This window comes from Pseudophryne corroboree, chromosome 1, assembly GCF_028390025.1.
Source record: "Pseudophryne corroboree isolate aPseCor3 chromosome 1, aPseCor3.hap2, whole genome shotgun sequence".
NCBI lineage: Eukaryota > Metazoa > Chordata > Amphibia > Anura > Myobatrachidae > Pseudophryne > Pseudophryne corroboree.
Window position 1 is genome coordinate 706521613 of NC_086444.1, and position 16204 is coordinate 706537816.

At 41.6% G+C, this 16204-nt stretch overlaps 1 protein-coding gene across 15 annotated transcripts in view; it reads left to right on the plus strand.

The window, feature by feature from the left end:
- PTPRS (protein tyrosine phosphatase receptor type S) overlaps positions 1 to 16204 on the plus strand; it is a 752553-nt gene that overhangs the window by 365169 nt on the left and 371180 nt on the right. For 11 of the 15 annotated variants that reach the window (XM_063914875.1, XM_063914874.1, XM_063914881.1 and 8 more), the window contains one exon: positions 4918 to 5111. The exons of the other annotated variants lie outside the window; for them this stretch is intronic. In XM_063914875.1, the coding sequence (XP_063770945.1) occupies positions 4918 to 5111 (194 nt within the window). The remainder of the gene's footprint in view (positions 1 to 4917; positions 5112 to 16204) is intronic. 15 annotated transcript variants of the gene reach the window in all.

A 16204-nucleotide genomic window follows, 5' to 3' on the forward strand; every position in this document is an offset into this window, starting at 1 on the left:
CACATCCTGCTTCAACTGTGTGGCACTAACTGTAGACCACATTCCATTTGGCCCCGTTCCATCAAGGGAATACGACTTAGAATACACTCCATTGTATTCTGTCGTTAAGACCCTTCGGTCTCGCGGTGTCCAACTTGAACATCCAGCTGGCCTCACGTTTGAGCAGAGTACCTGCCCTATCGCCACCTCTCAGATTGTTGGGTATGTGGTCAATGATTTGAAAATGTAGATCCTTCAAAGAATGTTGTTTTTCTACATAGTGTCTAGCAACAGGTTGTTCAGATCTCTTCAGTATTAGTGCCGCCTTTAGTGCAGATCTGTGTAACGCAAAGCGTTCCCTGGCATTGCGTATGGTCTTGCCCACGTATTGGTACTTGCATGGACAGGTGATTAAATAAACAATATATGTCGTTGTGCATGTGAGCACATGCTTGATGTTATATGTTCTACCTGTCGTACTGGAGGTAAATGTCGGGCCGGTGATCATATATTTGCATGTCTCGCAGCCTAGGCATTTGTAGCAGCCTGCTGGTTTTGTTAAGAAGTTAGTAACTGGTGTGGAATCAAAACCTGTGATATCAGAGTGACCCACGAAATCTTTGATGCTTTTGCCCTTGGTGTGACACATCATGGGCCTCTTCTTCCGTAACGTGGTAAGATTTTTATCTGTCACCACTATGGGCCATAGCACATTGAGAGCTCGAGGAACCACTGGACTGGAAGTATTGTACCGTGAGACAAAGGGTATGATTGCCTGGTCACTCTTGATTTTGGGTTTCAGGAGGTCATCTCTGTTCATAGCTGTTACTTGTTGCTCATATTTCTGTAATGACCCACTCTTGTAGCCTCTGTTCTTGAACCGTTCGGTTACATCCATCAAGGCCCCTTTGAGTTTGTCGGGGTCACTTGTAATTCTGGCTGCCCTGATGTATTGCGACTTGGGTAGCCCCCTTTTGAGGGCTATAGGATGATGGCTGTTATAGCGCAAAAGGGTGTTTTTATCAGTGGGCTTGTGGTACACCTCAGTGTGTATCGCTCCGTCCTTAATGGTAACGTTCACGTCCAAATAATTTAGCCTACTGGAGTCACATTGAGCTGTGACTTTGATGGGAGACCATCTATTATTGATGCTTGTGATGAAGACTTCAAATTTTTCTTTACCGCCAGTCCATAGCATGAAGACGTCATCTATGTATCTAGAATAGTGTAAGATGTACTTTGTGAATTCGCCACTATTAAAAAACATTAGTTGTTCTTCCATCAACATAAATACGTTGGCAAATAAAGGGGATACATTGCTCCCCATGGAGCATCCGCTTACTTGGCGGTAGAATTTCCCGTCAAATAAAAAATAATTGCGGGTCAGTGTTAATTCTAATAGTTGGAGAAATAAATTGTGGTCCAAACTTTTCATGTTTGATTGGACCAAAAAAGACTTCATTGCAACTAACCCTTGATCGTGCGGGATGCTTGTGTAGAGACTGCAAATGTCTACAGTGCAGATGATTAGTGTTCATTCTAGCACCCTGCACCTTTCAAAATCTGTGCAGTTCTTCTTTCCTGCCTGGGGTGTCGCTGTCTGCTCTGGTGCTTCTCAGAACACTCTGGTCTGTATCTCAGCACAGAAATACAGACCAGAGTGTGCTGAGAAGCACCAGAGCAGAGAGCGACACCCCAGGCAGGAAAGAAGAACTGCATGGCTTTTGAAAGGTGCAGGGTGCTAGAATGAACACTAGATGATGGTCCCTATAGGTACCGTGCCCACTGTTTTTAGCTGATTCAGGAAGCTGGTGGTATCTTTGATATAGTTTGGTTGTTGACTAATGAGTGGCTGAAGGATGCTATCCAGAAAGATGGATATAGGCTGGTAAAGTGCGTTGTGCGCAGAGATTATGGGCCTACCTGGCGGACTGTCCATGTTCTTATGGATTTTGGGCACTAAAAATAATAGCGGCACTACAGGAAACTCTTGTTTAAGGGCACTGCATAATTTGCTGGACATAAATCCTGATGCAAGAGCTGCATCAAGTATGTCGTCAACTTCTGCCTTGTATTGATTGGTCGGATCTGTAGTCAGAGCCTCAAATACATTCGTGTCCGCCAGCTGTCGATATGTCTCACTTTTATTGTCAGTCAGATTCATTATGACTATTCCGCCCCCTTTATCGGCGGGGCGGATTACAATATCTTTGTAGGTTCCCATTCTCTTTAAAGCTTTAAATTCAGATCGTGACATGTTGTAGTGCTTGTTTTGGTCGGCATCTGTATATTTCGTTACTGACTCGTCCAGCAATCGAGTGAAGGTCTTTATAGATGAATTGGACGAAGTCGGATCGAATTTGAAGTTCCGTACGGAATTAATGAAGCTTTGATGTGGTTCAGGTGTAGCAGTAGGTGTATGTTCCTGAAAGAACTCTTGTAAGCGGAGTTTGCGGGCAAACTTATTTAGCTCGGTTTGCCAAGTTAATTTGTCAAACCTGCTTGTAGGAACAAATGACAGGCCATGGTTGAGAACTTGAATTTCTAGCTCAGTGAGTGCACGATCAGAAAGGTTGTAAATCATGTTGTCTTCTTGGTGTTTCTGGAGCCTCTTGTTTTGTTGTCCTCTGCGGGTGGGCATCCTCTGGTTTTTGTGACTGCCGTTACGGCAGGCTTTGCCCCTAAAGGGGCCTCCTGAAATTCCATCGGGCCTTCTGAATCGGCTATGACAAAATCACTATCACTGTTTGAGGTGAAATTGTCCCTTGGTCTCTCTTCTCTGCGTCTGCGCCAACCATGCTTTGATCGATAGTTGTATGGTTTGTGGTTGCCTGGTTCTCCTCCAGAGAGCCAACGGTAGACGCTGTTTGTTTCATAGTCCTCCTGGACTGTATGCTGTTTGGCCCGTTTGAATTTGATTAAATCCTTCTTATGATTATCGCATGCTGTTTGCATCTTTTTTATGGTTGCCTGATTGCACTCCATGGTTAATAGCTGGTGATGTTCCAGCTCAAAAGATTGGATCTTATCTCTGGTTAGTTTGAGTTCCCTGCCGGCTTCCTCCACTACCAGCAGCATGAGATCCATACTACATATATTAAGGATCCCTGTCCACCGGTCACAGAACTCTGTGTTAAACCGGCCAATGGTAGGGACATTCCGAATGCGGAAGCCTCTTGGGATCATCTTGTCTCGATGATAATTAGACAGAGAAATGCCATGCATGAGATAGTCCAATTCTCTTTTCTTCATTTTAATCAGTTGATGGTATATGTCGTCCATGCTGAGTTCTTCATCAGCTGGTGTAAGTCCCTCTGACGTTTACCTCCAGTACGACAGGTAGAACATATAACATCAAGCATGTGCTCACATGCACAACGACATATATTGTTTATTTAATCACCTGTCCATGCAAGTACCAATACGTGGGCAAGACCATACGCAATGCCAGGGAACGCTTTGCGTTACATAGATCTGCACTAAAGGCGGCACTAATACTGAAGAGATCTGAACAACCTGTTGCTAGACACTATGTAGAAAAACAACATTCTTTGAAGGATCTACATTTTCAAATCATTGACCACATACCCAACAATCTGAGAGGTGGCGATAGGGCAGGTACTCTGCTCAAACGTGAGGCCAGCTGGATGTTCAAGTTGGACACGCGAGACCGAAGGGTCTTAACGACAGAATACAATGGAGTGTATTCTAAGTCGTATTCCCTTGATGGAATGGGGCCAAATGGAATGTGGTATACAGTTAGTGCCACACAGTTGAAGCAGGATGTGTTGACCGTTTCTTTACATAAGCTCCATTCCAATAACACTGGTAGTTCTCAGGCAATATAGCTACACGTTGTATCTTTTTCTCTAATTTGGCTGTTTTAGCAACATTACCACTGCCATCTTTTCAGGATGTGTACTTGTTTGGATAAGCACTTGCCAATTTTACCACATTGTGTCATACTGACATTATCAGCATGTTTTGTATATGTTTTCATACAATGTTTATTGTCACTCCAAGACCGTTGTATGCATGCAGCTCTTAATACACCATTTAGTCTCAGACTTATAGATCCTTCTAAAAAATTTATAACCGCACACTTTGTTTTTACACTTGTCACTTTTACCTTGCAGCCCGGTTCCTTGACCTCCGCGATCGGGAGACCACGGAAGTCCCAGGCAGCCATGACAACACCAGCTTGTTAGGATGCCATGGCAACGTAGGCATCCAATGACGCGCAGGACGATCATGTGACCGAGGCGCACACACGTCACACAATCCGGGACGGAAGCATCACGCTCCCCCGGACACTGCTGTTCTTCCCGCCCGCGGGTCCTATTCACCATAAAGGTAACACTTTGTTTTTGTTCTTATTCACTCTGTATTTGGCTCACCTTGACAAAGGGGCTTTCGTGCCCCGAAACGTTGGATCACCCAGCCTTTACTATGGATTAAAAAGCACCAGCACTTTACTTTTTTCCAGCTGTGTCAGTCTCTGAGTGCCGCTGAATGTACTACAGTGTCTGTTTGAATGAATTTTTCCAGAAGGCACCTGAGCAACTTACCACCATTTAGGAGAGTGCCGATCCGACACCAGTCGCTATATATATATATATATATATATATATATATGTGTGTGTGTATATGTATATGTGTGTATGTGTGTGTGTGTGTGTGTATATATATATATATATATATATATATAAAGTCTGCAACAAGTCCGGCACTCACTGTTACTTGATATGCTGTCCCTGTTGCCTTCCGTGAAATACAGCTCACACTGTTAATGTAACGATACTACTGGCTGTGGTTGTGTCTTTATTCCTGAGTGCCGCCGTCACCTATCTTCGTTATATATATATATATATATATGTACATATATATATATAATATAATATAAAATATAAACTACCGTTATTGTTTGTTTCTCCTCAGTACCCAGTGCTCCACCACGAAAAGTGGAGGTGGAAGTACTGAACTCTACCGCCATTAAAGTGTTCTGGCGTTCGCCTGTTCAAAACCGCCAACATGGACAAATTCGTGGTTACCAAGTTCACTTTGTTAAAATGGAAAATGGAGAGGCAAAAGGGCTCCCCCTTATAAGAGATATTATGCTGGCTGATGCTCAGGTGAGAAAGATGAGAACAGTATTCAGTAAGAGGTTTGGGAGTCATTCTGTTTTTTTATTTAATGGTCATTGTGTCATGGAGGATTGGAGCCTGAGTTATACAGTAGACAGATGATACAGGTGTATCCTTTTATAGTGTTGAGCATTGCAACTTCTCGTGTACTCTGCATTAAAGACCCACAAGTGCGACTACTCACAGCCTAGCAATTCATAGTGTTGCCGTGATACATGTGCATGTGCATATGCTCACAGCAACTCTGTATGAGAACACATCTGTACTACATGAACTAGTAGTACAAAGGTGTCCTTGGAATTACCTGCAGTTCTAATATGCAATGCATTAATATACTGTAGCTTGAGATGTTTGGTGTGAGTGAGCTGCCAGTTTTCGTGTAACTCTGCTGACGTTGGGCATCTTTTTTTTGCCAAAAACGCAATGCGACTAGGACACATTAGGAGACTGTGCTGATTAATTTGCTGTATGACACTTTTATATCTGTATGCAACTAAGTTTCTAAAACATATATACAAATTTCATATATCAAATTAATCAGCACATTCATTCATCCTCGTCGCATTGTGTTGCGAATAAGACGCATTTACGGCAAAGAAAGATGCAAAAAAGATGCCCACCACTAGAAGATTCTCCCGCGACCTGGCGTTGCCGAGAGGGGCTGTTTGGTGTGATTGCAGCAAAGATGTACTAGGATGTATTTTTACTAGTTTATTAAGTCAAGAGATTTTCAAAGGAAAAGTGGAGGTGTGGCAATAGCAACCAATCAGATTCTAGCTATCAGGTATCTTGTACCTTCTAGAAAATACAAAGAAGAGGAAAGAGTTTTGTTTTGTTAATTCTTTAAGAAAGATTATTTTAATAACACGCAAAATATTGCAACCATAATAAAATAAAGAAATGAGCAGGACGCAAGAAAACAGGTGGGAACAAATTATTTTGTATGTCACTATGGCCTAGTTCTGAGCTGCACACAGAAGCAGCTGCTTAATAGTCTTTTGTCTCAGTCGTGTCTGCAGCTATACACTATTACAGCTGCAAAGCCCCTCCCTGGTGTACGTCCGTGCGTATGCTTGTGCTAGGATTGAGACACCCACTTGCAGCATCTATAGACACTGCTTTACCATCTAGTATATAAAGATGCAAGCATCAGCCACACCACCATAAATTGCACCTGCTCTATTGCAGGTGTAGTTTCTCTGCCTGTGTATGGCGTCCTGTGTGTATGTAGCTGCTGTCAGCGACACACTCATGACACTCCCATACCACACCCATAATCCAATATCTCTGCATTCCACCTGTTGCTGCCCAGTAATGCCCTATACATTACTGAAAATTGCTGAACTCCTTGAACATCGGCATTGTATGCAGCCCAGTATATCTATATAACAGATTCCTAATTAAATAATAGATTCCTAATGTGTTGAATCTAGTAGATGTTTATCTTTGTGATTATAAGACCATTTTTATCTGTTAGTACTGTACATTTTAGGAGTTTCATTCATGACTACCCTGATAGCCTTATAGACCCCATACATCAGCAATGGATTTGGGCAATTCCCCACTCCCCTGAGGTTGGGGAATTGGGGATATCCAACATGACTGGTTATCTGGCCTCTCAGGTAAACAATTCAGTTTGTGTAAATAGATCTCATGTTAAAATTAATAAGTTTGTTTTTTTCAATATTAACTTTTTATTCAGCCCATATATAGAAAACAATAAAGAGGAAATGGTGCAAAAACAAAAAACCTAATGTACACAGTGGGGTATTTTCAATTGCTGTTGGATCCTCTCCGACAGCACACTATTCAATGCCCAGTCAAACTTGTCAGGTTTGGCCCGTTCCCAACAATGGCAATCCGACTTTCTTTAAAGTCGGATTGACATTGTCGGAAACGGGGCTAAAACCTTTCTGGTTTGGCCATGCTTCTGACAGCCAATGTGGAGACTGACAATCCACGTGGTTTCCGACAAGTTGGGAAATCCCGACTTGTCGGAAAAGAACAGCCGCCATTGAATAGGTAGGAACCCCTTCCGACCTAAATCTGTCGGAAGTTGCTGTCTCTCCGACAAGATGGCAGCTTCCGACAATAATGGAATACACCACATAATTGAAATCATAGGGGGGAATTCAAATGTTTGAAAAGTCGGTTGGGTGTCTTTTTTTTCCTGTCTAATAGATAGGAAAAAACAGAAACCCAACTGACTTTTCAAACATTTGAATTTCCCCCATAGAATCACATTAAAATGTACAATGGTTTAACAGTAATAAACATATCATCCGGTAATATAGCCAACAGGGACACACTTCAAGTTTAAATATAAAATATAAATTTATAGCGCTTAATAGGTAGAAGAAAGTTATACCAGGGCCGAAACTAGGATTTTCGTCACCCGGGGCAAGGCAATAGTTTGCGCCCCCCCAAACAAAAAAACAACAACATTAAAACAAACTCTGTCAGACTAAAATATCAGATTACCAGGAAATTTTAAAAAGGTGATACTATTGGACAATATTCCCCTATGTGCCTCAAATGCCCTACAGTATGCGTCACATGCCCTGCCAGCGTGTTCAACTACATGCTTCACTGTGTGTCCCCATACATTGCACTATATCATAACACTTTGTCACTGCACTACATTCCCCTATCCACTGCACAACATCACTATACTACATCCCTTACACGCTGAACTACATCACTACACTACATGCCCCTATGCACTGCACTGCATACCATATTTGCTACACTACATCACTACACTAATATCCCCTTATATGCTACACCACGTCAGTGCACTACATGCCCCTATATACTCCAATACATTACTACACTACATGCCCTATATGGTACACTACATCACTACATTACATCCCCCTATAAGCAACACCAAATCCCTCCATCTGGGAGGCAAAGCAGAGCTTGATACTGCTGAGAGCACAGTGCACTTCTATAGCTTGTACAGTGCACCGCACGCTAGTCGCAGCACTGCGCGGGAAAGAAGAGAGTTTAAGACACTAGCCGGCATTGAAGAGATCCCAGGTACTGGAGCTCACCCGCACAGCGTTGGAGCCAGCTGTGGGCAGACAGGTGGGTCAGAGACATTACCAAGGGTGCTGTCTGCTGCCTCACTGGAGCAGCACAGCACTGCTGGTTAAAAAAAACAAAAAACCCTGTTTCTCTGTAACTTCTTGGTGCCCCCTCAAGTCTTGCTCCCGGGGCGCATGCCCCCTTAGCCCTCCCCTAGTTACGGTCCTGGTTTTACAATACATAGTGAAGAGTACTGGTTCATGGTTCAAAAGATTAGAGGCACATACTAAGGTGCTGAAGAAAACGGAAGGGTCCACCTCTGAGCTCCTGGTCATTTGGTCAACCAATATTCACTCCAGGGGAACCAACGTATAAGAGGGTTGAAAGCTAAAGATGAGTACATGATTCACACCGTTTCAAACTCATAGTGAGATTGAACAGCATTTTCTATGATATCGATACTAGGGACAACTAGTTAGCGCCAGTGTTGGGCTTACAATAGTTTTGTCATATGAGTATGTGCCCCATGAGTTATTTGTCATTAGCCAAAAGATCGCCATGATATACATGAAACAATGCCCATAAAGGGCTTGGGGTTATATGACCGTTAAGTACTGTGGAGACAAGAGCAAATACTGATGTCCAAAGATTGGAGATAACCAGACAGGTCCAAAAGATATGAAGGAGAGAGCCAACATTACTGCAGTTAAGCCAACATAAATTGGAGGTGGCTGGCCACAAAGTATGCAATAGGTCAGGTGTTAAATATAATCGCTGAAAAAGCTTATAGAGTTGTTTAATATGGGACATGCATTTAGATATGTGGAAACAAGTTTGTAATATTGCTTGCCAGTCATCGTCTGAGACAGCATAAGAGGTCTATTTCCCATTTGACCAGGGAGAAAAACGTAATTGGTTTTTGGGGACAAATCAAGAGATTATACCATCTCGTTATATCCCCTTTGTTATCTACTCTAAAAACCAAGTCATGAACATAACGGGGGATGGACAACACCACATGTGGTGACTGCGTGATACTAAACAACTAATTCTGTACTTGGAGAAATTTGTAGAATTCTCTGTGAGAAATGATAGTAGGACACCAAGCGATGTAACCTCACCCACAGAGAGTATACTCCCTTTGTAATCCATGACCCCTTATTGATAGGTCAGTGGAGTGAGACATCCTCTGCTCCAGACACAAACTCATACCATGCCTTCCAAGTGGACTGATACAGATTTCCAAGCACATTTAATAAAGATTGCATTAAACTTGGCTAACAAATATTTTGGTACCAGGATAGGTATGGTTCTAAACAAATACAATGGCATAGGGAGGAAAAACATTTTTAACGCTGATATGACTCATCCATGACAAATTTTGCAGTATCCAATCATTCGTAAATTGTGAGATTTTACTCAAAAGAGGAGAATAGTTACATCATATTAAATCTGTAATTATTGGGGTGATCCGAATCCCTAAATATTTAAGGCTTACATCCTGCCAGGCTTACGAGTACTGAGCTCGCAAAGATGATAGGAGTTCCGAAGTAAAATGAACAGGGAGGGTTTCTGCTTTAGAGCTATTTTATTTATAACTGGAAAACTCAGTGTATCCCCCCTACACCTCGTACAAAGCTGCAATGATTAGGCCAGGTTAGTGAACGTTAATAGTACGTCATCTGCGAGTAAGCACATTTTATAAGTTTGGCCAAATAGGACCAGTCCATGTATAGCCAGATTTATCCTAATAGTCTCTCTGCCAAGATTTACCCATATAGCCTCTGCAACAACCAGGTGTGATAAAGATCAGCCTTGACAAGTACAGGTAGATATTTGAAAAACGGAAAGAATAGTTAGCTGAGAGATTATGATTCTTATCAGGTTTGTGAAATGCCTTTGTCGCCTCCAGCATCTCACTAGGAAAGAAACCACATGTTGAGGCTTTGTTAAAAACCTGAACTAGTGCCGGGGTCAAGGAATCTTTAAAGCATTTATAAAACTTATTAATAAAGGACATGGGGCTCTCTCCGTCGGCAGAGAGTCAATAACTGCGTTAACTAACTCCTAGGACCAAGGGCGTTCAAGAGACAACAAAGCGTCAGCATCTAGGAAGGGCAACTGAATATTTTTCAAGAATATATCTATATCATCTTCCGACGACTAAGGCACTAGAGGGTCATCACTCAAATTATACAAGTGTTTAGCAAAAGCATTAGCGATTGCAGTCAGATCAGACAATTTAACTCTGTTCATAGCTGTAATCACCCTTATCCTCTCTTTCACTAGTTTTCCGCTCAGCTTCCTTGGTATTGTTCTATCCACCCTGTCCCCCTGTATATAAAAGTTGTATTTCAAATTTAACAGATTTTTGTTGACCTGTTTAAAGGTCAGAACATTCCATTCCTCCCTACTTGAGAGAAGTTTATGGTAGATTTTCTTAATAGTCGAGAAAGACTTAAGTCTAGTCTCCAGGTCTGTCATGCGAGGTTCTATATCAACTTGGTGTTGCCTAGCTAGGTTTTGGAGATGAGCTGCAGCTTGAATTGCCGAGCCTCGAACCACTGCTTTTAAAGAGCACCAAAATGTAAACAGAGAAGTGTCTGCGGGTTTATTTGTGTCCAAATATGTGGAGAGAGACTGGACAATAGTCTGTATAGCTCCCTGATTAGAGAGTAAGAGGTCCCCAAGACGCCAGAGATTAGGGGTAGCTCTACAGCATATAGCCAAGTGATCGGACCATGATACCGGCAGAATGGAAGCCTTTTTTACTTACTGAAGGATCCATTTATCTAAGGTGGCCAGATCAGTTTGTGAAAATGAACCATGAACAGGAGAATAAAATGTATAATCTCTACACGTAGGGTTTTTAGCTTTCCAAACATCATAGAAATCATACTCAAGAAGGATATGTCTAAATGCTTGAGAATGGTCACAGATGGGAAGGGCATGAGAAGTACGATAATTTGAAGATTTATCCAGACTAGGATCTAGGACCATGTTAAAGTCCCTCATACAAATAATGAACCAGTGCTACAGGACTGTAAAACACTACTATATTTCCTAGTAAATGGGATTTGTTTGGTGTTTGGAGCATACACTACCGCAAGTGTTACAGGCTTATCATCCAATTCCCCTAATAAAATTAAATATCAGCCTTCCTGATCTGCGATTTGCCTATACAGTACAAAGTTACAGGTACAGCATAAAAAATAGCAAACCCTGCTTTTTTGCTAGGTCCATTGGACATAAAACAATGGGGGTATGCACGTACGGAGAATTGTGGGGCAGGTGAATGAGTAAAATGTGTTAAGTTTAGCAAAGTACCATAGTGCCAGTCTCCTTTTGTTCAGAGAGTGCAAACCCTTAACTTTTAATGACCTTACATTAACCATTGTAAATCAGAATTATAAGATGATTAGATGGATGAAAAAATGACTGCTTGCATAAAAACCAGTGTATCCATAAAAGGGGAAAAAACAGCAATGGAAGCGTAGTACATCACAAACTGTCTATAGAGGGAAATAAAAAAAAAGTCAAAGGAAACAGGAAAGGGAGATAAAAAAGTAGCCCAATATAGCACTATATAAGTGCTATTAAGGGCCACAATGGTAAGTGACACATTGGGGTTTGTGGAGGTAGCAGATTTCCTCCATCACTCCTAGGAGAAGGGAAAGTTAGAAAAATAAACAACTAGGGAGGAACTAAACCTCTGTCCCAGCAAAAGCAAATCATAAGATTCAAGTACATGTTAACTTTTTTAGTTGTGTGGTCTGCCATTAAGGATAGTAAACATATATAAAGACCAGGCGAGCATGTTTGAAAGAATCCCAAAACCAATGTCATACCCAGAATTAGGGAGAGATCCAAGAAAACAGGAAACAAACAACATGGATGGTATAACACAAAGTGCTTGCCCAGCGACCTTGCATTATAAACAATAATAGTATGATAGGAAGAGAAACAATATAATAAGCACACTATCCTTCCATATCATATAATCATAAACAATTTCAAACATACAATCAGTACAAAATACCCAGAGATACAAATTATATGTGCTAATAAGCTAGGACATGAGTTCCAGCTTATTTCATGATTAAATAAGAACAAAGAAAATTTTATATCAACTCTACAAACAATAAACAGTAAGGAAAAGTGTAACTGTGACGGTTGTCAAGTCCTGTGTAATCCAAGGGTTACCAGGTGCTTTCAGGGAAATGTCTTCAGATTCCAGGAGGTTAGCAGTTTAACTCAATCAGAAGGCGTAGTGATGACTGGCGTGTAACTATTCCGCCTAATCAGTACTTTGTCGGGAAGCCCCAACGGTAAGGAATATCAGCTTTCTGGAGGGCTCTGGTGACTTGGTAAAAGGGCCTGTGAAGGGCCAACGTAGCCACAGACAAGTCTCCGTACATTGTCATGTCTCCCAGAACAGGAGTAGCGGTATCCGAGGGTATAGCTGCTCTGAGAACTGCTTCCTTGACATGAAAGTAGTGGCAACACATCAAAGTGTCCCTTGCGACATCTGTTGGGAAATTCTCGATTTAGGCAAGCGATATATACGGTTCAGGAGGAAGTCATTAATAGGCGTAGTGGGTAAAAGCTTCATAAAAAGATCTGTAACAAACTGTATGAGATCGGAGTTGAAGACAGATTCAGGTATGCCATGGATTTTGATATTGCTGTGTGCAGTCTGTCCTCCGGGTGTCCAACCTTGATCCGCAAAATAACTTCCACCTGGATTCCCTTGTGTAGGGTAAAGAGGTCATTATGTGATTTAACCATTTCTTCAAGTTCATTCTTAAGATTGGCAGTACAGTGTCCAAAACATCAATAGATTGTTGACATGTTTGTAAAGCCACTTTGAATTTCCGGAAGAGATCCGCCTGGTAGGAGGCTAAGAGTTGTTTCATAGAACCTAGGGTCAGCAGTGCGTCGTCACCCTGGCCGCTAGACTGGACAGGGACCAACATAGTAGTATCAAAGGGAGCAAAAAGAGTAGATAGCTGTTTGTGGCATTTTTTTCTGGGGTGGCACCACCTTTCGCACCCTGGCCAGGAGATGACTGTTTAAAAAAAAACTCAAAGGGGGGCCCCCGTGGGGTCCTTCTAACATTTAGTTGGCATGAAAGAGTCACAGGTAGCTCTCAGTATTGCTACAGTAGACTCAGTGTAGAGAGCAAAATTATATTAGATATTGTAAGTAATGTAGAAAGGAGTGATGGAAGGAAAACGGAATAATCAAGCAGAGAGCACCATCTAAAGAAGCCTGTAGTTAAACACTGTAGAAACAGTGGTTATACACTGTCAGTGCACAGCCATGCCAGCACTGACCACATTGCACTATTATACTGGAAAAGAGCTCTGGAGCCTGTAGGGCACAGTACCCTCCTGAGTGTTAAGCAAGTTGTGCTCAGTGAAGAGATGGGGAACCCATATGACCCTGCTCAAGGCAGAGAGCTGAGTGTGGAGGTTGTGGTTTCAGGATTTGCTTCTGCACCTCAGCTGCAGATTCTTCCATGCCACCCGACTCGGACCACCACTGTCCTGCCCCACTGGAGTCTAGAGAGGGAAATGGAGACGGTCACTCTGGGTTCCGGAGCTGGGCCAGGTCCCTCGCTGCACAAAGTCTGGAGCAAGGAAACTCTAGGCCTCTGGTTTACAGTGGGGAACAGGGAGCAACCTGCAAGGACACCTGAGAGCACCCCCCCCCAGCTCCGCAAACCTAACCACACAGACAGGCAGGCAGATGGGCATTGATGGAGCTGAATAGGATATCTGGGAAGGTCCCCAAAGTGTTATTCTAGTTCCTTTAACTAGAGCTCCATGTAATATCATCTTTACTGCTTGCCGGTTGGGCCATGCCTAAAATTCAGTAACCTTTATTATCTGATGTTAGACAGAATATCAAGTAGAAGTGGCTGTCTTCATATGATCTTGATCTCCAACATTTAAAGTGCTACAGTACTTGAGTGTTTCAAATGTATGTATATAATTTAGAGGATATCAGGAATAATGAGTGATATATGTTCCACTGGGATGTAGTTAGGATTGTGACTTTTGGGATTCTGACCGCTGGCATTTCATTCACAAGCCGTTCTACTTGTGATATTCATATAGCTGAAAATTAAGTCTAGATAATTTGCATCACTATACACTGTCTGAAAGTTCACTTGAAAATATGACATATATCAATCCTCTTGATATTTAATTGTTAGACCAATGTACTGTACTGTTTAAAGATATTTATTGAAATTAGATTTTTGGTATATGTAGCTACATAAATGAAGGCACTTCTGAAGTTATATTTATTAATTAACCCAGTTTCTTAGGCACTATGTAACAGCCATCTAATAAGATATTATATATAGCTATCATACAGATGTGTCCTCTTACATCTTTGCTCCATCTGCTAGAAGTTGCGTTACACATAGCATGTGAGTGTCGTGTGACTCGGTAACACAGAGTACTTTTTTTTTGCGTGTTTTTCCACAAAAATGCATCTAGGATGCACACGCAGCTTCTGCTGGTTACAATCATATGCAGCTTTACTATATTCTACATTCATACTAAATGCTGTGCTACAGTGTTTTCAGTGTTACGTGACATTTCAGATGCAGATAGAGCCGCAATTGCACACAGATTATAGACATGCTGCATATCATGATAATACGGCACTTGAACACACCTTGGGCCTAATTCAGAGTTGATCGTAGCAGCAAATTTGTTAGCAGTTGGGCAAAACCATGTGCACTGCAGGGGGGGGGGGCAGATATAACATGTGCAGAGAGAGTTAGATTTGGGTATGTTGTGTTCAAACTAAAATCTAAATTGCAGTGTAAAAATTAAAGCAGCCAGTATTTACCCTGCACAGAAACAAAATAACCCACCCAAATCTAACTCTTTCTGCATATGTTATATCTGCCACACCTGCAGTGCACATGGTTTTGCCCAACTGCTAACAAATTTGCTGCTGCGATCAACTCTGAATTACCCCCCTTGGGCGCTACCACCTAAAAGATGGATTAGTGTTAAAACTTCACAATCAAAGAAAATCTTTCAAATTGGATACATTATCACCTGATTAGTCCAAAAAGAAAAACAGATGAAAGTCCAAAAAGTTTTTATAAGGTTGAGTCATCAAGGAGGTAATGTCCTCATCTGCTTGGACTGAATTTCAATTCTTAACTGTTGCTTGTAACAGTAGCCCACATTGTAACTATCTAATCCAGTGGTTCCCAAACTGGGTGCCTAGGCACTTTGGGGTGCCTCAGGGCACTTGCAGGGCTGACTTGGGTTGGTGATCCCAATCACAGTATTTATGGTCAATGTGATAGGCAAAACCAGTGCTTCTGTCTTCCAGTCATAAAATATATGGACAAACAGAAGCGAATACTGCTCCTCACCACATACAGTAAGTGAAACTAAGGATGACATATAAACAAAATTTACTTAATTTCATATATTTTTTTCTAAATAAGAAACTTTTGGCCTACGAGTGCTATAAAAACAAATCTGATACTCTAAGGTGCCGTGATTTAAAAAAGTTTGGTAAAACGCTGATTTAATTGCTATATTCAGGTTCACACATGACATTCACGTTTATTTTCAGTTATTGGCACATAGCTAAAAACACCATTGCTCATTTTGCTGTTTGTGCTTTTTAAAGTTTAATCACTTATCCAATCAGATTGTGTCCTGGTTTCAAGTGCCTTGCTAGTCCATCAGCCACTTTAAAATACAGCCATATACAGTTGGCTGTTAGGAATGATGAAGAACTGTCCAAGCTGTTTGATAACATCACTATTGCTGATGGTGGAGTGTTGCCAAATATAAATACTGCTCTATTGCCAAAGAAGTCTTCAAGAGGCCCATCGTCTGAGGAGCCTAAAGTCACAGAATCACAGGAGTTTTGAACTTTGCCGAATTGTTTACAATATGCTCTTAAGTCTATTTATTGACTGACTACACTGACACTTCTGCTAATACTTTGTGTAAAAAAATTTGTGTCGAAAATGCCCCGTTTTTCGACATTTTCGGCAATTCGAC